Source organism: Apis florea, unplaced genomic scaffold (assembly GCF_048593485.1).
Source record: "Apis florea isolate Af1SG1 unplaced genomic scaffold, ASM4859348v1 contig_2293_pilon, whole genome shotgun sequence".
NCBI lineage: Eukaryota > Metazoa > Arthropoda > Insecta > Hymenoptera > Apidae > Apis > Apis florea.
In genome coordinates this window covers 5,630,094-5,656,227 of record NW_028256554.1, presented here as the reverse complement: position 1 = coordinate 5,656,227, position 26,134 = coordinate 5,630,094, and the positions used below count along the sequence as shown (strand labels likewise).

At 32.9% G+C, this 26,134-nt stretch overlaps 1 protein-coding gene, 1 long non-coding RNA gene and 1 other non-coding gene across 7 annotated transcripts in view; 1 reads left to right on the top strand and 2 right to left on the bottom strand.

Annotated features, from left to right (window-relative positions):
* LOC147658269 (uncharacterized) overlaps positions 1-26,134 on the bottom strand; it is a 109,129-nt gene that overhangs the window by 27,080 nt on the left and 55,915 nt on the right. The window lies entirely within an intron of this gene.
* Positions 1-26,134, top strand: part of LOC100867445 (uncharacterized) — a 95,771-nt gene that overhangs the window by 50,118 nt on the left and 19,519 nt on the right. For both annotated transcript variants that reach the window (XM_086903940.1, XM_031917157.2), the window contains 2 exons: positions 18,065-18,237; positions 21,690-21,854. In XM_086903940.1, coding sequence (XP_086760066.1) covers positions 18,065-18,237; positions 21,690-21,854 — 338 coding nt within the window. The remainder of the gene's footprint in view (positions 1-18,064; positions 18,238-21,689; positions 21,855-26,134) is intronic.
* Positions 1,684-1,755, bottom strand: TRNAE-CUC (transfer RNA glutamic acid (anticodon CUC)). The gene has a single exon. It is a non-coding gene; the product is annotated as a tRNA-Glu (tRNA).

Genomic DNA, 26,134 nt, shown 5'->3' with positions numbered 1-26,134 from the left:
TTATATTTCAACTTTGAATGGCGAATCAGTCACATTTGAATGTATTTTGAGCGGTAAACCAGCTATTTCCGCTGTTTCTATGGTCGCGAAACAAGCTCATCATTAGAGAGAATAAATATCTATTAACTATTTAGTATCTTTAAAATAATGTTTGAACATTCGATCTTAGTAATTAATAAACTTTTCCACATATTATAGTTTAGCACTTCAAATTTTATTTAAAAAAAAAAAGATTATGATATTTGGTTTAATACTATTTGAACTTTGCTATTGTTATTTAAAATTCATTTAGAAAATGTTTTTTTTTTTTTCTTTGATGTAGATAATTTTTAAATCAGTTTTATTAAATTCTATTAGATAGAAATTTTAAAGAAACATTTAATCTGACATACAATACATACTAATCTAATAATTTATTGAATATGAATCAATTGTGATAAAATATTTGTGCAAAATATTAAATAATGTTCGCTATATTTGTGAAATCTCGATTGAATCGTATGGAATTCTTGATTCTTGGATCCAGAATTAAACAAACTAGTGCACGATTCTTTCACGGTTGGTTACCCACCAGATCAATATAAGCAACTGATTCAAATGTAAAGGGCGAATGAATGGGTTATATTTGTCCTGAACAAAACTATTTTGTACGACCAACTTAGTTGTTCTATTCGATAAATAATTTTATATTATTGTTCGAAGTACATTGTTATCGAAGGATCATTATTATACCACATTATACTATCATTGAAAAAATTGATTCTATTGATATTCTGAATATTCTAAAAATGGATCAAAAAATAAAATAACACATTACCAATAATATTTCAAATAATTTCATTTCAACAGTATTTAAATATGTTCATGACACAAGATATTTTTTGTGATATTCGTTTATCAATCAATCATCAATCATAAAACATCTTTGCTCCATTTGTACATATTCCTCAAACTCTCAGATATATCTATTATATCAAAATATATCAATTACTTGGCATGGCATCAAAATAGTATACAGTTATCACGAGTAACTCACTTGCCATGGAATTATAGCGCCTTGATCCAGCCATTAATTTGCTTGAAAGATCCAACACATGTCACAATACATCTATTTATACTCATGTACCCGCACGATTTCAATGGTGTGCAATGACGATACGATACAATACGAAATGGAAAGCGGAAACGTAATATTATAGAGATTGGGTAACGTGGTATGAATCGATGCCACTAAATCTCGCCTACAAAGGGTATTCAGCCCGTTTGGTAAATCGCACGATCACGCCGATTACGGTTTGCACGATCGGATCAGGAAGTCAAACGTCGTGCAACCGACGTTAAATATTCAATAATCACAAGGCGTGGAGAAACGTGACCGTCAAGGTACCGTTGAATCTGCTACTGTTCCCTCCCTCAAATATATTCTACTCGACGAAGTGTCTACTTTCGAATTCTACTTTCTTGGTTACGAGATGTAAATCGGTTCGTTTTATGCCAATTTTTAATCCTTATGATTTATAAGTGATATCCCGTACATATAATATTCGTAATGTTGTTTAATATTACGAGTAATTGCAATTTTTAGTTTAGTTAACAAAAATATTTACGCGTTGCTTGATTTTTATTGATTTTTAAAAGAGAAAAAGAAGAGGTTTTAAATTTAAAAAAAAATAAAAAGAATAATTCCGGTACCGGGAATCGAACCCGAGCCTCCTGGGTGAGAGCCAGGTATCCTAGCCACTAGACCATACCGGAGATGTTAACCCTTCTTAAGGGTAATGAAATTGAACGAAAGAAATAATAGAATTTGATATGTTATTTTCAATATTAATAAAAATATATTTAATATTTTAACGTGTAATATACGTAATAATTGATGTAATAAAAACTAGAGACATTAAAATTTTGTATAAAATTCAAAAGTTTTAAATCTTTGTAATTCGAGAAGTAATTTAATTAATCGAAATCTTTTATTAATATTCGTATCAACGAATATCCTAGCGGTTTAAAAGATGTCAAAATAGCCTTACAAAATAGTAACGAACAGATGTTTCACAAGTGCTATTGTCTGCAAATTAATATCGTAGCATCTGTTGTACAGATGGTTGAACTTGAACTTTCATCCTATCTCATCTTCATTTTTATATAAATCTAGATTAATACACATACAAATTCAATTACGAATCCGTAACTACGAATGTTTATGCAAATTCATATTCGTTTCATCGTTACAATTATAGAAATGAAATGTGATCAAAGATTAAGATTAAATTCATCCTCCAAATATCATAATTTATCTTATTACATATATACTTTACATCATAATTATCCATCAATAATTTCCTTTCGACGAATCTTCCAATTCTCAAACGAACAACCATCGTTACGTCATTACGACACACAATGAATCGTCATCCCTCATCCCAAGAAGCTTGAAATAATTTATTCAACCATAATATCACATTACTTTCGAATCTTTTCGAATATGGAACTGAATTATTAACTCGAGAATCTCTTTAAGGCGACGAAAATAATCCGGAAAGGGTGTGTGCGCAACAAAGACGTTCTCGATAAACACCGTGGTCACAAAGCACGGCGCGAGATTACGCGCGTTACCTCAATACGCTTTGGAAGCGCGGTTCTTGACTCGCGTGCACGAGTTAATAAGCGTGTTTACAATGCCGGCAATCCCGGCCTCCATCCTCTGTTGGAAATTGCCACGAGGTATCCTGCATGCGAATACGATGCCGCATAGCATGACTCACAAGCGTTGTACGAGAGAGGAGGCGACCCAGGAGGTCCCTCGAGCCTCGAATGCCAAGGATTTGTCCTTGCATCCGTGGCCGAAGATCGCTAGTGACGATCACGATCGAGAAATTATAGCGGTTTCTGATGTTTACTCCAGATTCCAATCCGGTATTCGGTACACGATGCTCTGGATGCGGAATGGAAACTTGTGATTCTTCCTCTTGAATGATGGCATATCGCAGATGTCAGTGTCTCTCAATCATCACTTTTGCATTGAGTTAAATAATTATATTTCGATGATAATTTTTCTTCGTTGTTGAATTCGTTTTTAAATTATAATGATAGACATTTTGGAACGTAGTCTTGAATTGGAGAAATATCGAAAATCGTTTTAAGGTTTATCGAAGTTGACTCGAGATTAGTTGTGAAGATGATCTTTCTTTGTATTAATGTTTCGAATATTATTCTTATTTATGATATAGGAGCGTGACAATTGCAAAATCGATGTTGAAGGCAAAAGAAAGAAAGCAGATAGTGAAAAGAGGTCAGTTCTACTCAAAGCTTAATCTTCTAGAAATAATGTTATGATTTCAGAAATGTTTCAAGTGTGATATCAATTTTAAAAATTTAGTATTTTTGTTTATGATTTCGATATTTATATTTTATATTATTAAACGATGGATTAGAATAGTTCAGAATTGAATGATAATATTCATATAAATTAATTCACATAATTATTATCTTATCTTAACTCATTTGACAATGTATATCGCGTACATCCTACGCTATTTACAACACATCACATGCGATTTTCATAAAAAGAGATTGATATTGCCATTACTAAGAAACAAATAGAAATAGAATAGAATTGAAAATTATTTAGAGTAAGAAATTATTATTTTATTCTTAAAATTTCCTTTTATCAAACTTTCGAACGTTTAATTAAAATAATCAAAATAATAAAATTCATAGAAAATCGCTTAACGCATATTGCAAACCACGTTCATTGTTACATCACCCACGCCGTTTACTCCTGTTACAAAAGCACCTTTCCAGAGTTGCACGCGGTATTCCGTGAATTAGAATGCATTCAGAAATTCTACGCATGTACATGAGGCTGGAGTGTTATCAAAGTACAACGCCTTTAATAAAGTCCATAGCAAAAGCCGACGAGGCGTTATATAGCACTCGACATCCCATATAAACGCCCTTTCTTGTCTGAAAATCACGCGTGTCTTAAAAAAATGTTTCTTTCTTCAGTCTACCAGGCGCTGCGTAATCAACAAAGTGCATTGTCGCTTTGAGCAACGTGGACTTCTAACGTAATCATGTATCATCGAGAAGACAAAATGAGAATCTTGGGATTAAAAATTTTTCCAATTTTTACGATTCGATTTTCAATCCGTTTATTATTTCTTCATCGATTTAATTTTATCCTACGTGGATTCGTGATAAAATGGACAGTCGAGTTTTGGAATGATGTATAAGAATAGCTTTGGCTTGTTGGTTTTGATATGGTTATGAATTCAACAAGTGAATAAACGTGGATGAAATAAACGTGAACGAGAATTTTTTGTGAAATAAAGTTGGTTAGATAAAGAACGATAAATTATTGTAAGTACAAATATTTTTTTATTTCTTCTTTTATGATATTTAAATGATATTTGCTTTATTATTACTAGCAAACCTATTGAATAATGAAATAGGAGTGTAACTGCGAATTTTTATAGAATTTTAACATCCTTGAACTTTGACAAAATTTAAAGTAGATAATATTTTATACAAGGAATTTTTGATTATGTGTACCTTATTCAGTTATTCATTATATATTCGGCATTATGCGTACTTAACGTGACATGAAAATTTCATGTTTAACTTACCAACTGATTTTCATTTGATCTTCATAGATTATCACAAAAGACAATAACCAATATGCACCGCAATATTCAATTATACAATAAGCTTAATAAAATATATATCCCCTTCTTCATAAATCAACCAAGAAAATTAAAATTCAAATCATAATCTTCGTAAAATATCTTCGAAATAGAGTGCAAAAAGTCAACAACCACAAATTTCGACTCGAATTCGATTCAAACGCGAAACAAAGTTCCAGATCGAAGCCAATCTTAATCTATTCTCTCAACCCCCTATTTTATCAAACGTTCCCAAATGTCACAAAGATCGCGTTACCAGATTAAACGTAACGCCTTCATTACGAATTCATCGCACATCCTCCGACATAACTCGTACGTCGGCTGGGATATATCGCTTGAAGCGGGCACTAGCTAGCGTGTACCAACCGCTACAAAGCTGGAATTAAACATACATACACGAGTGTTTGGTAACGATTCTACGGTTCCACCTTTGGAACCACGATTTCAACGTTGAGAGAGGGCGAGGACAAACAATCGCAGAAAACGCGGCAATAACCGAAAGCCTGGCTAGACTGACATGCAGTTATACAATCTGATGGGCAAAGTTTGTTTAGCTCGCAAAATACGTGTCTAGTGGCCATTGCTCACACCCACCGAGGAAGCAACCGCGCGTAATCCTGACATATGAGGTCCGCTTTATCGAAATTATCTATCCTTATCCCCTCTTTATACGACAAGCAGATGTTGGACTTGTTACATCCCTTCTTTATAAGATAGATGAAATCGTGGTTTGATATTTTAGATGCGATAGATAAGTGATTGGCGGCAGTCAGTGTAGTGTATTGGATTTTTGTGTTAGTTTTTTTTTTTCTTGAGTAGGAAAGTGGAATTTTTTTTTTATTCCGAATTGAGAGGAGATTGGTTCGAAAGTGTACGAACGATGGAAGATTTTCAAAAACGTTCTTCTTCCATACGAAAAGGTTTCTACAATTGTTGTTTTATACGTTGATTTACCAATTGTTTTCGATGATTAAAATGTAATTATCGAATCGTACGAATAAAGCGTATGTTATGTCAGGCATATTGATCGCAACTATGTGAAGAGCAATTTCAACATGGTAATCCCGACAAATGAAGTTGACTCGGAGCTTGCCACATTTATGTTTGCTTATCCTTATACTATGTCTCTCAAAGTGTAATATAAGTATTATTCCTCTCTCGATAAAAAAAGAGAATTTCTATTTTTAGATGCTTTTACATAGATTCTGGATTTTAAATTGCAACTTTACATTAACTTTTAACTTTTTCTTTTTTTTTTTTTTTTTCAAATATAACTATCCCAAGACTTTTTAACGAGAGCGTATACATATACGTATGAAAGTTTTTATCATTTTTTCTCCTTTCTTTTCTTTTTTTTTTTTTCAAATGCGTATCGAATATTCGCAGCACGACGTGAAACATGCTTTTCACGGAGATGTATTTTAACAGAGTTGCAGGATATCAATTTTTCACGTTTTCCAATAAACATTTTTCTTGTACATCGCGGCTACCGTGAAATATCGGATGTGTTAAGTGAATAAAAAACTTGGCGCGCAACTTTGCGTTATCTCGATGCACAATATTTCATGTATGTGTGCGTGAATCTGAAAGAAAAGAAAAGAAAGGGAAAAAAAAAAAAAGAATTATAAATGGGAAAAAATCGTGCACGTGCGCCGACGTAAATTTAAAACTTTTGATTGAACGTATTAAACAACCCATGTGTCTTTTTTTTTTTTTTTTTTTTTTTTACGGATTGAAATAGGAGTATAAACATGACGCTTTTACGATGTGACACTGAGAAATAGGGGGTCAGCACACGAGTGGAATTATACAATAATTCGAGGAAAAGATTCATTTCCAGACGTAATTATGATCCGAGCCCCGTACTCGATATCAATGCCACTTTATTATATGCGAATGAGCCTCGAAATATGTGACCAGAAATTGGAATAAAGGTGAAATCTTCTTTCGAAAAGGGGCACGTGCCAAGAGTGATTCAACTTTTCCTTCTTACCCTCTTTTATCTTAAACGTACATTTAACATTCGCGAATCTTTCCTTCCTAATCGAGTCATTAATTCAAATTTTTAATAAAAATTTTTTATCTTCGCAACGTATAATAGCATTAATGGTAAATGGAAAATCGTTTAAAACCAGTGGAAATTAAATATTCACCACGTTCGAGTACATTGTAATTTTAATTAATTATGATAATTAAATTCCACAAATGATCGCTCGTTTCATCCAACGAACCACGTTAACTCATATTTCACGAATAGTATTTGCGCTTCGAGTAGACAGAACTTCCATCGACAAATGGCGTAACTTTCGGATCGTGGAATTCGGTTCTCGTCTTAGAAATAATTGTGCAATATTCGTGGATTAATGTCGTTTACATTCCAATTGTTAATTAAGTCTATATAGAGAAATTTCAATGTTTCAGCGAGAAATGTTTCGACAATAGTTTCTCGAGAGAGACTAGCCAAGTTTGAGGGTTAAATTCGTATTTCTTGACGTGGACTAACTATACTAATAACCACGTTAAACTATACTAAAATATATAGTAAAATGTGGTCGTCAGTTACTAATTGGTCGAGCCAAATGTTCCATCAATTTAATTTCCCAAATTAGAATCCAAGACGAAATATATACTCTTAACAAATTGGTTATGGTGCGAAATTTTAAACATATTTTGAAACAATAGCATATACGTCCCATAGAAATTAAAGACACAATTATAAGCTAAATTTCACATTAAAAGGTAAATTAAACTTCGATTTCAAACCGAGTTCGAATCGATCTTATCCATATCTCCTTTGTCGGGAAAGTTGATATCATCGTTTGATAATAAATCATCGTACAGTTTCCAAAGTATAAACAAGACTAATATGCAACTCCGTTCAATAATGGAAACTCGAATTCGAAACGTTTGGCCATCGGTTTGTCCATGGTTAAAGAGACTTCTCAATTCGAGCTTTGCTGATCTCCCTTCATCTATCGAGTTGTGCAAGTTCCCTGCACGCCTGAAGGTTCTATCTCGATCATTAATTATCCCGAGATGCGCCCGTCTGAGATTCTATACCCTCGAGTGGCACACGCTCAAAATCGTCTTTCCCGTTAACGATCCTATGAGCTCTCTTTTGTGTGTTATTTTTGCGCAAACTTAACTCTGCTTAACTCTGCTCCTGTAAGGATGGTACAATACAAGGGGAATTAGCTTGCCAAGGGTAAGGAAAAATATTTTTCCTCCTTGGATTTATACCATGGGATTAAAGTTTGGAATTGTTTTAATAACGGGATTCGCATTTTGATGATGAATAAGAATAACGTTGTTCAAGTTTACTTTAGGAAATTCTATAATTCTGAAATAATTCTGAAAATATTGCTTCAAATTATTTTCTTCTAAAATAAAGGTCGTGGTATGAAAAAAAGAATCACTTGATATTACATAAATGATATATAAAATAGATATACTCTCTTTTATTTTTAATCGGTAAAATTTAAAATTATATCTCTATACATAAATTAATTACTTCAATTTTAAATCCACTTAATTTCGTCCAGATCAGTATTTCCTTCATCGAAAAAGTTCATACCGGTTATATTCATCGTCATATTCGCGTCCCTTTTTTCCCATCCACCGCCATTAAAAATCGTCGAAAGCCTATTCCATCCGCGCACAAGATTCACCGTATCCATTCGAGCCCGCACAATTCTTACATTTCATTCTCGATTTTAATCGCCTTGTCCCGAACAATCGAGTCTTCCACCCTTCCACCACCTTTTTCCGCCTCCATTTGGGCCATAATAATAATACGCGCGCGAAAACGGACAGTAGAGAAAAAGCGAGAAAGGGGAAAAAAGGAGAGAAAGAGTGGAGAAAAGGAGGAAGAGAGAAAAAGAGAGAGAGAGAGAAGCGTGTAAAACGGAGCATATTTTATAGCGGTGTGCCGGCAGCCAGGTGGCCTCATCTCGTTCACCTCTTTGGCGCCGGCTTTGCTCGAGGATTGAAGAGGCCGGGGCGAGTCTCCCTCTCTCTCTCTCTCTTTTGAAGTGCAAAGATATAGTGGCCTAATGGCTTCTCGTCCTTATTTCGTCGTTTGCCGGCCACGTCGTGGCTAAATATTTACTCGACGAGCGGAGCCAGAGTCAGTCAATGGCCAGGCGTCGTCGCTCTGCCCGACAGGGATTTCTAATTTTCTTCGCGTATTCTGTTTCGTTAGAGGAACGCTAACTTTTCGGTTGGATCAGACGGCGTCGATGGAAAACGACTCATTCGCGTCCAATCAACCCTGACGTTCGCAGTCAGGAAATGATACTAATTTCGAAAATTTCGAGAGTTTTGGTAGGGGAGAGAATAGAAAAGGATGGATGTAGATGTCGAGTTAATTGGGTTGTTTGATATGTTTTTTTTTCTTCTTTTTTTCCTTTCTTGCTTAGGTAATACAGTTTCGGATCGAGGAACGGTGTTGATGGGATTTTCGTGTTGGAGGGAGCATTGTAAAAAAGAAGGAGAAAGTTTGTTGATCGTAGAGTTTGTGGCTTTAGAAAAATTAGATCTGATCTTCGTTCGTTTCGTTCTTTTTTCTATCAATTTTTATTTAAATGTAATGTTTAAATATAATGTATATTCACATGTATTTTAATAAAATTTGATAGATATGTTATTGATTAGGAAAAAGTAAAAAAGTATAAAGTAATAAAAAGTATAATATTCTCTAATATCTCCAAGAAATGACCCTCAAGTGGGATTCAAATGATCTTGACTCTTTACTTTGCTTTTCAAATGATTTTAACTCTCAATTTTGACTTTCAAACGATCCTCAAATAACCTTGATCCTCCATTCCAACTTTCCAATGGCCTTGACTCCTCCCGCTTTATATTTCAAATAATCTTTAAACGATTTCGAATTGTCTTTCGAATGATCTTGATTTTTATTCATTATAAATAATATATATAGATATTTGTAATTTACAGAATATTTGCAAAATAGGATGTATTTTCGAACATGCATGAAATTGGTGCAAGTGCGTGTTTCGAATGTAAGTATCTCATTACACAACGAAGGGACGCTCAAAAAATTGAAAAAATTCGTTGATTACCCGACGACGAGCTTTTTCTGCTCACTAATGACACTCGACTTAGTTTTCTGGGAATGTTCTCAAATGTCCAGAAGAAAAAATGCACTTTAATGAGCTCAAAAGCAGATTATTATTTTTGTCCCTAAATTAAGATTATATTCATTTGCTCATAGAATAAATTAAGAATAATTTATAACAGGCTCTAAAAAATATGGTTTTTTTAGCAACGTAATTTCCATCCATTCTTCTCGTGAACATTGAACAGAAAAATTGAAATACTTTCATCGTATGTAATTCTCTTCGAATGAAGGGAAGCGTTTCAAAATTACACGGTTAATTTTCCAACCTTCGTTACATTTTAATTTTCCACTTTCAATTTTTCAATTTCTTCTATTCTCAAATTTTTCGCGTTGCAAATTTCGTGCGAATCATTTTTCATTAACAACATTTCTGATGTTTTCCCCTGTATAATTAGATTAATTTGGGATACAAAGCTGCTTCAATGATGTGTTTACATACGTGTTCATTAGAAACCATATGCATGATCCATAATTAATACATGTTAAAATTAGTATATCTACACTTGTAAACCTCGGTTCGGAAGAGTTATGCAAATTAAAGTCGCTCCCGGAATTTCTGTTATTCTCGCGGCCCTATGAAATGAAATTCCAACCCCGAAAACACATATCTATGCTTTTACTTATTGAAATTCAAGAATGAAAGGCTGATCTCTTTTATTTCACGAGGTGTTGTTTCTTCCTTTGTTAATAATATTAACATATTTAACGTATTTATGGATATTTTATTAAATTTTTTTATATTTTTATTTTTAATAAAACTACTTTTTTGAAAAAAAAAAGAATTTATAAAGAATTGTACTTAGTTTATAAAGAAATGTAACAATTCGTAAAAATAAGTGGAATATATAAAATTAATTAATAATAAGCAAATACGGATTATAAAACGGATCAAGTACCTTCTTCGATATTATTCGATATTATCGAGGAAAAGTTTCGAAAGTGAGATTGGAAAATTCGGGTCGATTATGCTAACGACATCCCAGTTGGCTAGCCGCCGAACAACCTGAGAATAAGAGCCACGTTGGGCAAATTTTTCTTCCGCTTCATTGAGGATGGAAAAGAACGTGTCAGTATCAGGAATTTCTTGATACCATTTATACAAGATTTATATAATATTTCCCAACAAATGGTAATATTTCTACCGTCTTCCTTTCCAAATTTCCTCTCGATGTTCCTGTTCGATAAATGATACGAAATATTTTCTAAAAAAAATATTTTTAAAATTTAATAAATAAAAGATGTACCACGATATAAACTTTTCATGAAACTTTATTGACATAATGTTATTAAATTATAAAAATATCTTAAATTTTTTTATTTATTTGTTGAAAAGTTTCATTAGATTATTAGAATGTAATGAGAAGAACGTCGAAATTGCACGATTCACGATTGAAAAAATGAGGTTCATGAAAATCTTTTGATTTTTATAAAATAATTTATCTCGGAAATATCTCGAAAAATTTTTATTCTTGATAAGATTAATGTCCACGTTATTCATTATGCTTCTATAAAACGAAATTCCTTTAATAACCAGTTTTACGTATTTATTTAAAAAAAAAAAAAAACGTATGAAAAGTATATTTTCTTTATTAGAAAATGACGAATAAAATGATGATGAATTGAATGGGGCGGCTGCAGAGAGAAAATTAGAAACATAATATTTTTTTTATATTCCCCCAAGAATTTTAATGAAACTTAAATTAATAGATTATTTTGCAATTTTCTTTACAAAGTTTCTAAATACGATTTACGTGAGATTAATTACACGTAACAAATTTAATTACACTTGTTTCCATTTTCCATAAATTATTATAATTAATAAATTTTAAAACAAAATTTTTGTTAATGATAGGATATTAATTATATGAGAGCTAATTACAAAGTTTGCAATCAGTTAATATAATCATTTGGAATACAAATCATAATTTCACTTGTATAAATGATAAAATGTATTTCATTTCATACGAGAAAATGAAGTTTTAATCCGATTTAATCCTTTTACTTTCCTCTTCCATGTGATAGATTTTAATCTAAAAAGAATTAATTCATAAAGAATTCCTGCGATTCTTTCATAATTTTATTTTTTTTAACAATGTCATTATCACACTATATATTCAAGAAATTATCTTTCGATGTGACAATACGATGCGAACCGAAAGAAAAAGAAGTTTGATCAAAAGAAATAATATATGCTGGGCACAAACACGCACGAAACACATTGAAATAATTTACTCGCATGTTTATAACACGTATATCTCGTAAAATATTTCTCATCGATATTCGTGTGAATAATACTTGCGACCTACATACATCACGTTCATCAAATTTCAATCTTATACATTTATCTTATACAATTCAAAGACAAAAAGAAATTTATATAAGTCTTAATTTCTCTCGTAATAATCTATCCAGCATTCCAAATATTCATCCCCTCCAAACTTTCCCCTTTCCTTCCCACCAGATCGGTGCACTCGATCTTAAAGTAGGCATCCAAGAAAATTTTTTAAATCATCTCCCAGTTGAATTCGTTTTCCACGCGATTCTCATAGCTTTTTCCTCCCTTCGCCTGCTTTCGAGACACGCTGCATTCATTCGACTTGCTCGCGAAAATTCCCCTCTCGAGAGATCCTCCTCCTTCTCCTCCTCCTTATAAACACGACTTTATTATTCAAATATCTTGTCGGCTGCGAGTGCACGTCGGCAAATTAGCCGACGAGCTAAAAAAAATTCTTCAGGATGGTGATTCGAGTGAAAATCCCCTGCCAGGAGGAGAGTTGATTTCGATTAGAGGAGTTAGGTAGCATTTAATAGGATGGATAGAGGAGCTCTAGGGAGACTATCCATCAACGTCCAAGCGTGCACACACAATGCACGTTGAGATACGTCCTCATCTTTCTCTGCTCTGCCACGTAAAAAATATTGGGATAAATCTGGAGGAAACGATCTTAATAGCGTCGCTTCTTCCTCGATTTCTTATCGAATTTTCGTTAAAAACTCGCAGAAGAAATTCTAGAAGAATCGAGTTGAGAAGAATTATTGAGATTGATTGCTTGTTGAGAGAGGAATTTCGAGGGATGAAATTATATTGATTGTGAGTGAATATATATGAGATGCTTCTATTTTTCATCGAATCTTTATTATATTTATATAATCTCGAGAGAAATTGAATCAGATCGAATAATTAGTGAAATGAAAATTTCGAGGAGTGGAATTATTTTGTTAAACGTGATTCTGAGTCGCAAGTTGCATGACGAGATGCTCGTGATTTATTACATTACTTGTACTTTTTTAAAAGTTTCGTTAACAGTGAGATATTTATATTACAAAATAAAATAATTATATTTTGGTAAAAGGATAATGAAAACAACCAAGCCGTATTAAACTTTCGTTTCGTCCGTTCCAAAAAGATCCTTTCTCTCTCTCTCTCTCTCTGTAACAATATTAAAACGTTCCTTTTCACGGGACGAGCTTTTAAATTAATTCTTTTCCAATGCGTGGGCCTCGGTGATGGGAAGAAGTTGTAGTTTTAATCTCGCTGGCAGAATTTAACGAGCCACGGAACACCTCGCCTCTCAAAGGCGACACGTGTTCGCCTTTCTTCGCCTTTGAAAAAGTCGTACGTTTCGGTACTCTTTTGTCAACCGCGGTGAAGCGAGCGCATGTGGAAACTGGAAAAGTTCCTTTTTTCTTTTTTTTTTTTTTTTCACCCACTCTCGATGAAAAAAAAACGATGGAAACATTTGATTTCGAGGCGTGGATTCGCGAGAACGAGACGCGAAATAATTATGCACGTCGTGTGGAAATTTCGTATTTGCGCCACTTCAGAAATTGATCTGCTCGGATTGGGTTCGGTGTAGGTGGACGATGATATTGATGATTTACACCACGATGGTGAATTATATTTTTATTCGAATGGAAAAATGTTTCGTGTTCGTGGAATGGAAATGGTTGTAACAGGTTATTGGCGACGTCTTGATGGAAAAATATTTTTATAGGAAGTAAACGCACGGATACATCCTGATGTTTTTACGATGTTTGATAGTCAAGTGGAATATTATTAAAAATATAAACGATTATTCGAGCGATGAAAAATCTATAAACCAGATTCTTTTTTATTTTTTTCATTTCGTACGATTGAATTTTAAACGAGATTGCGCTTTATCGATCGTTGAAATTCGCATAATTTATTTGGTTAAATTTTATTTACCCAACTTCTCGTGTAAATACAAAAGTCATGAAGCGCTTCATGCTTGCAATCGTTTCGCAAAAATTATTCTTCTCTATAGATTTATTTAAATTCGATGATTAATCTATCTTGTAAATTAATAAAGAACAAAATATAATATTGATAATAAATAACGATTGATTTAAAAACATTTACAACAATCATTTTTCAGCTAAGAACGTATCTAGGATTCAAAAATTGAAACGTTTCAACATCTGGTGCAACGATGCATTCTTGACATATCACTTGCGTCACATTGTAATGCTATTAGTTCCAATTTACATAATCCGGAAGATCCAATATACATGCACACGTACTTACGATGTAAGTACCTTTTTCATTAATTAAAATTGGATTGAGAAGTTAAATTCAATAATCTGATAAATCTGATAATGAAAATTTTAAACGTCAAAACTTGAAAATAATAAAGAAAAAAAAAAAAATCTTCTTAATACAGATTCTCTGATAAACGAAACGAAAATCTACTTAGGAATCAGTTCAAAAAATGGATTCACTATTTTCGAAAAAAAATCTATCCAGAGATTAGAGTACGGGATTATTAAATATGGATTTTGATCTTGAATACTTCCAAAGATATTAGACTCGAAACATTTAATATTCTGAGCGAGTTGAATGTGCGGTCGAAATTCCATGACCCATTTTTTTTCCTCCTGGAAATACGTACGTTTCGACTGGTAATGATAAAAAACATTAGTTCAACGTCTGTCGGTGACCACCGTACAGGTAACTAGTTTGGGGTAGGTCAGTGAAGGCGTACAAGTGAGAGGTGAAACGATACGCGAGCTAGAGGGCAGAGTAAAGAATTAAAAATTACCGTTCCTTTTACAACATCACGTCTTGGTAACGGAGAGTGGAATTGTGGTGGATTAAAAAGTGTTTAAAGATGAGTATACTTGATCTAATGACACGGTGTGCGCTACAATTTGTTTCAATTTAATCGCATGTTGAAAGATGTGAAATATATTATTGTATTTGGAATATTGTGTTTCTTTTTGATTTTATCATTCATGTGTGATGATCTTAATATATTGTTATATACGAATTTATATTTTTACATATTAAATTGTTTTTTTTTTTTTTTTTTATGGTATTTTATGGTAGATAAAATTGAAGTTTTATTTAAGATTTGAGTAAATTATCGAAGCATATAAAGCAACGTGGAAATGAGTTTAATGGAACTAAAGATTCTGTATAACAAAGCTCTTGTTACAGATTTAATAGGGAAAAATTGCAAAATTATATTCCTCGAAGAAATTTTACTAATTAAAGAATTTTTGTTTAAATATTATTAATTTACATAATGTTGAACAATGTAAAATCTAACATATAACTATTAATTTTTATAATTTGATAAAATAAAATGTCATGTAATTCGTAAAAATGAATGTTGATCGATGCTCTGACACTGAGTGCCGATTGAAACGAGATAATATGCATCGTTTCAAATCTTTTCAAGAATCATATTAATAATCCGTATTTATACGATACTTTATTAAATCCATCTACTTGAAAAGATATTCCTTGAAATGTACACAATGCAATTAATCGAGAGTAATATAACGTTGAGTTTCTCTCTTTTTACTTCTTGATGCGTAAAAAATTTCGTAAAAAAAAATTCCAACATATTAAAACGTTATAAAATTCAGTGAAAATGAAATCGTAAATCTTGAAGAAACATTCGAATAAAATTAGTTTTACCGCTATCAAAAAATACTGCTATTTAAAAAATTGAGAAAAAATTTCACAAAATTATTTTCAAACGCTCAGAATTCGAATAAAATATAAATTATTTTTTGCATTTTATTTCGACTATCAGAAAAGATAATCATCTAATTTATCAGATGCAATTATTCAAATCGGCCGTTGAACTGTTTAAAATGGCCATCGTTAAAACTTCACCATTAGAGAACCTTTATTGATCATTCGACGAAGTTTAAATTTTTAAGTTGCAAACAGAAAGGCAGAAAGTCGTTATTCTCGCGCCTTGCTTCAATTTCCTCGGAATTTCTCCGAGGCGGAAGGTATATTTTCCGGCTAGGCTGGTGGAACGAATGCTTAAATTAGTAGGTCAGGAGGGAGAGGAAGGTTGGATCGTGTCAAGACGATTCAAACGATGGTTAGTCTGTTGATGTCTGTGACACGCGCGAAATTAATGGCTGAATGGCGAATTATCGTGAATTTACAGCAACGGTAAAGGACAGATGACACTTCTGGCCAGGCCTGTTTGCTCCATTGCCACGTGAGTGGCTCCATTGCCAAACAGGCTACCATCTTTCGTATAAAGGATGTTTCGCTTAACTCGCTTATTTTTATACATTTTATATTTCGTGTAATTTTTCATGGTGGAAAAAAATGTCGGAAAGAATTTTTATCCGGCTCGAAAAGATGAATGGTTACGATAGGCGAGAAATTATTTCGAAATTTTAATGTCAATCTGACATTAAAAACTGAGATTTAATGAAAGAATAACGTAACTCAAAAATTACAATTATTATTAGTAGAGAAAAAATATATCTTGCGTCTTGCATCTTCCAATTTGGCATTTTTAATAGCGTTTCAAAATCGTTTTCTGTAAAGATCGTAATTTTTTTGAGTGATTACCGTTGTTATTCAATAAATGCGCGATATTTCGAGATGAATGTTTAACTGGTGTAAATAACGAGGCTAAGTCACGACGTTGAGTTTTTTTTTTTTTTCTTTTTTTTCCATGTTTTGAATGACGGTTTATTATATATATATATATATATATATTACATCGGTGTATATTGGACCCTCGACTCGTGTAATTAACGAAGGTAGATCTTGAAGGGTGTGCCGACTTTTTAACCCTTCCATAATGGTCCCTATACTCGGTATATTATGAAATTTTATTTTCTCAAATGAGAGCACGGTTAATTCCTCTAAAATGTCGCGCGTTTATTGGAAATAATTTAATCCATAATAATAAAAAAGACGCTAAATATAAGATATTTTGTCAGAATTTTATTTACCTCAAACGCCGGAATTTTGTAAAATTATTTTACCTCCTTTCCTTCATTCTCAGCTCTAATATCGAGTCGGTGAACGTATTTTATAAGGATATATATATATATATTCCGTTAAATGGAAACGTGATATAATAAATTTTACGATTATCGACACTCGACGCAATAAAGAACGCGTTAAAGATTAAGTTCATTAAGATTTAATGGCTCGTCGAGAGGGAAACTTTAGGTGGGTTTAATATATATCTCGGTCCATAAAAACACGATTTTAAATTTAACGTGACGGTCTGAGAATTGTTTGAAAATTATTATTAAGAAATTATATTACCATCAAAAGTTGATCGTCACAATATCTTAATAAATATCGTAATATATCACTTGAATCTATTATAAAAATATTATATTTCACGCACAGTTGAAACTTGAATCATCTTTCGTTTCTTTGATTATTAAGTATATAAATTTCCATACGAATGAATTCGTTCCTCGGAAGCAACAGATCAGATAGTATCCAACTTGACGGTAAATGAAACTTGGCAATCTAAGGGGTTGAATCGACCAGAAATTAGAGGTGCCGGAGTTAGATTGGATCCGAGATGACGGAAATAGAGGCAGCAAATCAAAGGAACAGGATTATGCTAACGGCGATGAAGGATAAAATTGCTGGAATTCTACCGTGGAAGAGTTCTTTTTTAAAATCACATTTACTTCTCCCTCTTCCTTCCCTTTCACGATTTAAATTTTCTTTCGACAAAAATTGATTCGTCGATAAATCACATTTCTGCGATATTCGAATGTTTTCGAATTATTTACTTCAAAAACGATTAAAATTATTTAATCGCTATTTTAATTGATACTATATTTTCAAAGATAAAATATCACGTTACGTTAAATAAAACTGCTAATAAAACGTGCTATAAAATATGTTTCTCAATATTTGAAACATTTCAAATTCTAAACTATTTTTCAATCAGCATGATATTATAATTTCCATGATAATTCGTTACAGACGGTGGTGTAGTGGGTGGTTCAAGAGCCGGGCCGGTGGTCACTCCTCATACATTGGAATTGACACCACGTGGTAGAGTTTTGCTGCAACTTGCGCCACCCGAAAGTGCACGGGCGTATCTACCCCCGGAATATCGACCTGGTCGTGTATACTCGGACACAGACTCGGAAAAGGTACGAGCCACTAATCAGACGCTACTTTAATCCCATGAAATGTTGATTAACTGAGCAATCGAGAGAGATTTTTCTGAAGATACAGTGAAATCAATTTATCCCGTTTAATTTCGGGGAGAAGAGATTATTAAATTAACAACGAAAGGGCACGATTCTTTTACCGGATAATAAAAATTAATAAAATTGCGAGAAGATTATTAGTAAATATCTTTCATCGAGTAAATTTTTTACGAAAAGAAAAAAAAAAGATTGTTGCATATTATATATATAAAGTGAATTGAAATTTATAATAATAAAGATTGATTTCATTAAATTATGATCGTGCATGCGATGAGATTAAAATTAAGCATAAATGCGGTCAAATAATGGGTGGGTAATTAACGAAATTAGTTAACCAATTAACCGTAATGCCTTTCAACGGAATACACGTCGAACGAGGTTCTTGAAATTTCGTAATTAAGCTCTATTCACGCGAGAACAGGTCCAGGGTTTCTTGCTTGTGTCGGTTAAATCGCGCGTTCAATTTCTTTCGGCTCGCCATTTTGCGGTCATTTTTCTCCGAATAAGTCGAGTTTCAATCGAAAATTGAAAACAACTTCTTCGTTATAATTCTCACGATCCGCGATCAAAGTGTTGAATGATTAGATTTTATGCATACGTGGAAAAATTTAAATGTACGAAAATCTCGATTAATACGTGACAAATATTTAAGACGAAGTGTTTATTATTAAAGAATGAAACAGATCTATATTTTTGCAATTATGTTCGTGAAAATTTGTAATAAACATTTGCAATCTAATAATTAGATCCTGGATTTTTATGCGAATATATATTCTTCATATTTTATTCTTATCATAATTGAATATTATACAAAATTAACTATATATGAAAACATTCTTGACAAGTTATCATCCAGGATATCTAATATGATATTAAAACAATATATATCTTATAGAACCATTTCTTTTTCAATATTTTCAAATAAACAATAGTAATTTACTAACAAACATAAAAAGACTTTTATACAATATTATAATTTTATAAATCTACGTAATAAAATTATCGATACAAATAATTTTTTGACATATAATGCAAATAATCGAAATTCGGCTCGATTGTTTGAACAAATTGTTTACAGGGAAATCAGGGATGCGTTCTTTTTTTTTTTTTTTTTTTACCCGCATGCTGTGATCTGTACGCGTGAACGCGTGAAATAAATTTAATGTTAACGAGAGATGTAGTCGAGATTGATCGAATTGCGTGGTAACTGGAGAATTTAATTGTTTCCATGTACGAACATATTTCGTGCTATGGACAAAATGGCACTTGAAATGATAAGTGAATAAAAATTTTTTTTGAATCGTTATTATTTTATAAGAAAATGTCTTGAGTAATAAAAATTGTATCTGATTTGTATCAGATTCAATGTTTTTAATCGGAATTTAATTAATCTGAAAGTTGATCGAAATTTCTTTGTACCATCGAAATAAAGTTTTTAGTTTATTGATGAGTTGCAAAATTAAATATATAGCTATCACATACGCTATAATTTTTTTTTTCTCATTCGTAAAGTAATTATCAATTTTTGTTTTATTGGAAATGTTTCGTTTATCCTTAAACCGTTGGATCATGGATTTATGATGTAAATTGCTAAAAAAACAAAACTGCATGAAAAACAAAATGAAATTGGAATTAAAATTTCGTACGCGTTGGAAAAACATGGAAACTTTGATAAGTATTACAAATAGGATATTTGTAAGTTTATTTTCGTTGATTGTTTTCTTGTTAATATTTTCTTAATTAGAATTTTTTAATTAATTACAACCAAGCAAAATTTAATATTTTGTAAATTTAAATTCCATAAAATTGAATTTTGTAATATATAGAATGATGGAAATGTGTATTCATTGCTACGTTTGAAGCATAATTAAAATTTAATTTAAAACAGAAATATATTTTTATTTATTATTAAAAACTCGCAATAAATAATTGTTAAATTCACGATAATTTTTAATATGCAAGTAAATTTCGAAATTTTCTCAATTCTAAAAAATATTAAAGTGCTTTTATATTTTCTTTCTATGGCGAGCTTTTAATTCCTTTTTCCATCAAAGAGAAGTTTAATTTATACTGAATAAAATAATATTTCATTCATAAATTCCTTTTTATGCAAATATAATTAACCGTGAACGAAGATGTATCTCTAATACATCTTCAAAAATCTCCATCCTACTTTTATTCTTTAAAAATAAAATAATATATTTCTCATCTCATTAAAAATATTTCTTCTCGCAAAGATTTTTTTTTTTCATTCCAAAAATAAAATAATATTATTATTTAATCCTCCCCTTATTAAAAAAAAAATCTCTCTCTACGCAAACGTAGATAAAAATGCAAGAAAAGTCGCTGTGTTACACGACTTTACGATAAGAGACGACACGCTCGCCTCCATATGAAAAACACAGAGGAAACAAAATCCTTCCACGGTCAACAAAACAATTTTATACACGTGTTTCCGATACGTGTTTTGCGCGTAGAAACATCCCTCTCCTGTCGCCACCAACGAGACACCCTGTATACAGACGTGGAAACGAAGTTCGAAGTTTATTTATTGCGCGCCCCGTTTATTCCGCCTTTAATCTGCACCGAGATAAATACCGGCTAGCTGAAACAACGGACCTCTGTCCGCTGGCAGACAGGAAGGGAGAGAAGAGTACCGGAACCGATGGGTGTAGAGGTGGTGGTGGTGGAGGTGGAGGAGACGAATCGAAAGAGATACAAAGGCGTGGAGATAGACCAGTATTTCGTTAGAACGTCGCAACGAAAGAAAAAGGATTTAACGATCGACTCGTTAATTGCGCGAATAAATTGCACGTGAAATTCCAGCATTCCCCTTCGACTACGCATTGTCGCACGAATTTAAACCTGCCGCGTCTTCGAGATATCCCGTTTTATATTAATATATATTTTTAAAGAGAAATATAATCGTTATGCGAGTAAAATTAAAACCGGTTTTAAATTAAACAAATATAGCGGTCTATTTTTATTTGCGTTTGAATGGATTAGCGAAATTTCACGTGTAACAACGTAGATATATAAATATTAGATACATTTTATCGAGATCGAAAGCAAAAGAAAACAAGGATAATCTGATAAATAAAATTTTCACGATTCAACATCCACGATAATTTCCTCGATGAAAGTTAAAATGTATCCACCAACGATTAAAAAAAATTATCAAAGACGTTAAATGAGGATGAAATTAATAATTCGTGGAACTGTTATCAACTTGCTCGTGCCCCATTTTAAAACATTATCCTCTTATCTTAAACGTACATTTTTAGAAATATCCAGTTCTCGCTCACGGTATAAGCCACGATATATTCACTTCTCCTGTCTTATCTTTTGAACGGCATTACGTAAGCCTCACATGGAATTCCGCCGCTTTTCAGATGTGGATGTACTCGCTGGGAAGGGCATTATTGGACACGACCCCGAGAGTCGCGGCGCTGACGGGAACGGTTTCCGTTTCACCCTCGTCGGCGCTCCAGTCCGTTTTAGCCGCCATGACGGAACCTGATCCACGGAGACGAGCTTCCTTGATGAATCTGCTCGACGTAAGTCTGTAAATCTAGTTGAAATTGTCTTCCCTCCCTTCTTCCCTTTTTTTCCTCACGAGCTGGGACGAAGAGAACATCCGACTCGTTTCCTCAATCCCCTTCGATATAAAAACCGATGTAACGTGGATGAGGAGAAAATAATATTTTCTTTTCTTCTTCTTTGTGGTCTGATGTGATCTCGTCGATATATATTTAATAAAATTTGCAAAATTGAGTTTTTGGAACGAAGTAGGGGGAATTGTGAGGTGAAATATGTTGAGATATATATTTAGTGATTATTTAAACAGAATTATTATTGTATGTCGAAGAATTATAATTGCTCGATCGAATAAATAAATTAGATTTTAGAATGGAATATTGAGCTAATAAAGTTATTAATTTCTTATTTGCAAAGAGAAATTATATATGAAAAATTGTTGTGATAAATTTTTTAGAACGTTGAATTTGATGATGCATTGATAAATAATCAGTTTTTAATCTCAGGATGGATACTTTTATATTTCGAGGAATTGAACGAGAATATTTGTAATGATTTTAGTAAATATTCGTGTTAGTTTCGTTTACGTAGACTTTTTTATTTTTCGACGCGTACTCACCTGGCGGAAACTGCAAATTTTCGGTAGACGCGCATATCCGTATATTTGCACCAAAAACAGGAAATAATTCAATAGGTATCGCTAGAAACTCGATATTTTATTCCCTGCAATTCCTCGATATTTTTCTCTTCCCTTCCTTTTCCCTTTTTCTTTATTTTTTCGAAATATTCCCTGACGAAATTCAAATAATTCTTAACTTAAGTAACGAATTCTATGAAAATATAAAAATGTCGTTTAAAAAAACATAGCACAATATATTAATAATACTCTTTAAACATAAATACAAGTACGATTACAATTTAAATTTGTTTCTAGAAGCGAAAATATTTTTATACATCAACATTCATGTTTCTAGAAATCACTGTCGAAAAGATGGCTCCTCCTCTCGTCAATTAATCTTCCAAAATTCTTACCAATTTAAAAAAACATAGCGAAATAATCTTTAAACATAAATACAAATATAGTCACAATTTAAATTTGTTTCTAGAAACAAAAATATTTTTGTACATCAACATTCATGTTTCTAGAAGTCAATCCTCCAAAGGAAAGAAAAACGAAATAAAACATTAACAATTTTAAATTGTCGAAAAGATGGCTCCTCCTCTCGTCAATTAATCTTCCAAAATTCGCGCCAATTTCAAATAATTCAATTTTCACGAAAGCCAAAACGCGGGCGCAAAACCTTCTCCCCATCGTGGAGCCACGTCTCGCCTCCGTTCACACACAGAGGAGGCCATTATAACGCGTTTGTCGTGGCCCGAAGGGACACACAATAATTACGGCCGCGATTTATTCGGCTGGCGTTTTTGCACTGTCCGAAAATTAATTTCCGTGTCACGGCCAAGAGCAACGGGACGAGACGTTGAATCGCGAACGAGGTTGAAGAAGCAGCTGCATCGGAGTTGAATCGGGTGGCGAATACACGCGCGAAACACACAACAACGAGAGAAGAGAGGGGGAGAACCATTCGCGGGAATAACAATGCTATTTCGCGGCTATAAAATCCGACGTTATTGAAATTCACGGCCTATATATATATATATATCTCTTTCTCTCTCTCCTCTCTCGACTTCTCAAACCGTGAAGTTCTTCGTTTCGTGAAACACGGTCGATGATGCCGTTTGCACCGTTCGTTGCATAATTCTACGTTGAAAAAACGTGGTTCAAGTTGGACGCGATGGTTTTATAAAGTATGGGGAATAATATAATGTAAAAAATATTCGAATATTGTCGTTTGGTATGGATTTCGATTTTCAAGTATTTTGTGACGAACGAGATGACGCGTGATTTGTATCGTTCGTATAATTTTACGTTGAGAAATTATGCAATTTCGTGGCAAATTGATCTTGTACGTACGGTTTTGCGAAGTAGAAAGTTTTACGCTGGTGATTCTTGGATTTTGCGCCACGGAGCAAATTGATCTTGGACGAGAGGAAACGCGATAAAAAGCGATGGGGGGAAAATTATTATTTGGGTTTGATAGATTTCTAAAATGGATGACTCAAAACATTTCGAATAAATTTTATTATTAGGGATTTAGGAAATAAAGTTTCGGGTTGAATATTTTAGAGGAAGTTTGCTATTCAAAATGGGAAAATTTTAAATTGAAATCCGTAGAATGATGAATGTGCTGAAATAGAATAAGATATAAGTACATGGAATGTGTATATATAGAACAGATAGAATATGTGCATACATTGAAACACACATTCATTCGCATAATTCATAAAAATCTCCGTCAAAAAAGCTTATTATTATAAAAAAAAAAAATAATCGTCAATATCTTATTAATTAACATTAATTCCATTACTATTATTTTCTCAAGAATCGCATTACACATAAATCATTCGTTATTGGGTCTATTAAAAAGTACCAAAGAGGAGTGTTCTTTTCTATCTTTTCCCCGTTTTAACTTCGTTTCTGCTTCCCGTGTGAAAAGATATTCGATCAAAATACTCCGCGTTGCAAAGGACTACAGATTATGCAATTAGGTCGATCACGTCTGACTGCTATCATCGCGCGTTACAGGTACAAATTTCATTAATATCGGGGGGCCGATAAAGGGCGATCTGTCGATCGAAGGCGAATATAGAGAACGATCGTGGAGAAGCACTTGAGCATTTGCGAAGGCGGACACGATCGCTTTAATTGTGTTATATGTCGCGCATAGAATAGAACGGAGAAGGCGATTGGCGTGGCTCCCTGTGATAATGTTAAAAAATTTCTGACCTTCTATGATATATTTTCTCTCGAGAATTGATCGAGCTGAAGGAAGATGAATAAATCAAATTAACTGTGTTTCTTTGGGAGGTAGAATTTTTGCCAAAATGACATAATCACTCATGTTGGAAAGTGAGAAATAAAAGAAAAAAATGCTCGGTCGATAACAAGATATAATTCACCGACGCTACCGATAGAGGGCAGAGATACGAGTCTCTTCTTTCCTTTCTTTCTCTTTCTCTTCCTTCCCTTCGTTTCCGAGATCTATGAAGAAATATCACAATTTTAATCATAGAATTTCATGATTCTATCTATAGTTACATCATGACGAAATTTAATAAGTTAGGTTAGGTTAAATTAGTTGATTGAACAACGAATATTGAGAAACAAACTTTTCTTGTGAATATCTCGAAATTAAAATGGCAATAACATGTACAGAGAAAAGTTATTCAGATTGATGACCTTAACAAAATATCTCAAGGTCATCAATATGGAGAAATTCTCTTATTCCAATTAATTATTCAAAGTTTTCATATCGTCGCATATGTGACACTTCCCACAAATCCAAAAATAATAAGAAATAATTTTATTTTTCATCTTCAATCTCTCGAAGAGATAAAAATAATTCATCTCGGATGTACGATAAGAAAGAAATCCTCGATGATTAACGCCTCTCTAGAAACTGGCCACTTTTAATAAAACCATTCGTTCGGGTGACCGTAATTCATCGGTTGCACCTGAATGGGCCGCGAAATTGATGAAATCCCGAGGCAAAGAGGGGTCACGAGGCACAAACTTACCCCTTCGTCGTCGCCAATTTCACCGAGAATTCCTCGGCACGGCGATGAATCATCCGGTCGGAGGATTCGATCGACCGCTCGGCTGAAATTACCGACCGAGATCGATCCTCTCGAGAGGATCGAGAAGAAACTCGAAGTTTAAAATGATCTATCGATAACTTGGAATAAGTTAAATCGTGACAGAGATTAGCAGGGAATTCAGGATTTCATAGGATATTTTCGTTTTTATTTTGTTCCAAAAGTGTACTTTACTGAAGATGTAATAGAAATTATGATACGATTGTGAATTTTTGAATGAATACTTTTCTTTGATAATGATAAACTTTTGAATTTTCAAATAAATCACATTGTGTGTAACATAAATACTTAAGCGTGAAATCGTACTCGATCGGTCAAGAGCGATTAAACACACGAAAAAAAAAATATATATATATATAAAAGTATCGTTTTTTGGCACCGTCTTCTCGAAAGCATTATCTTCCATAGAATTGGCTTTTGTCATCTCAGAGTACAATGAAGCGATAATAGGTCGGACTTGTGGCTCGCTTCTCCGTTGATATCACAGTCTATGGAATTTCTTGGGACTATTGTTCCTCCTAAAACTAATAGATTGTCTACCAATGTGGACATTTCGAAATCGGATAATCAGAATACCGCGTAC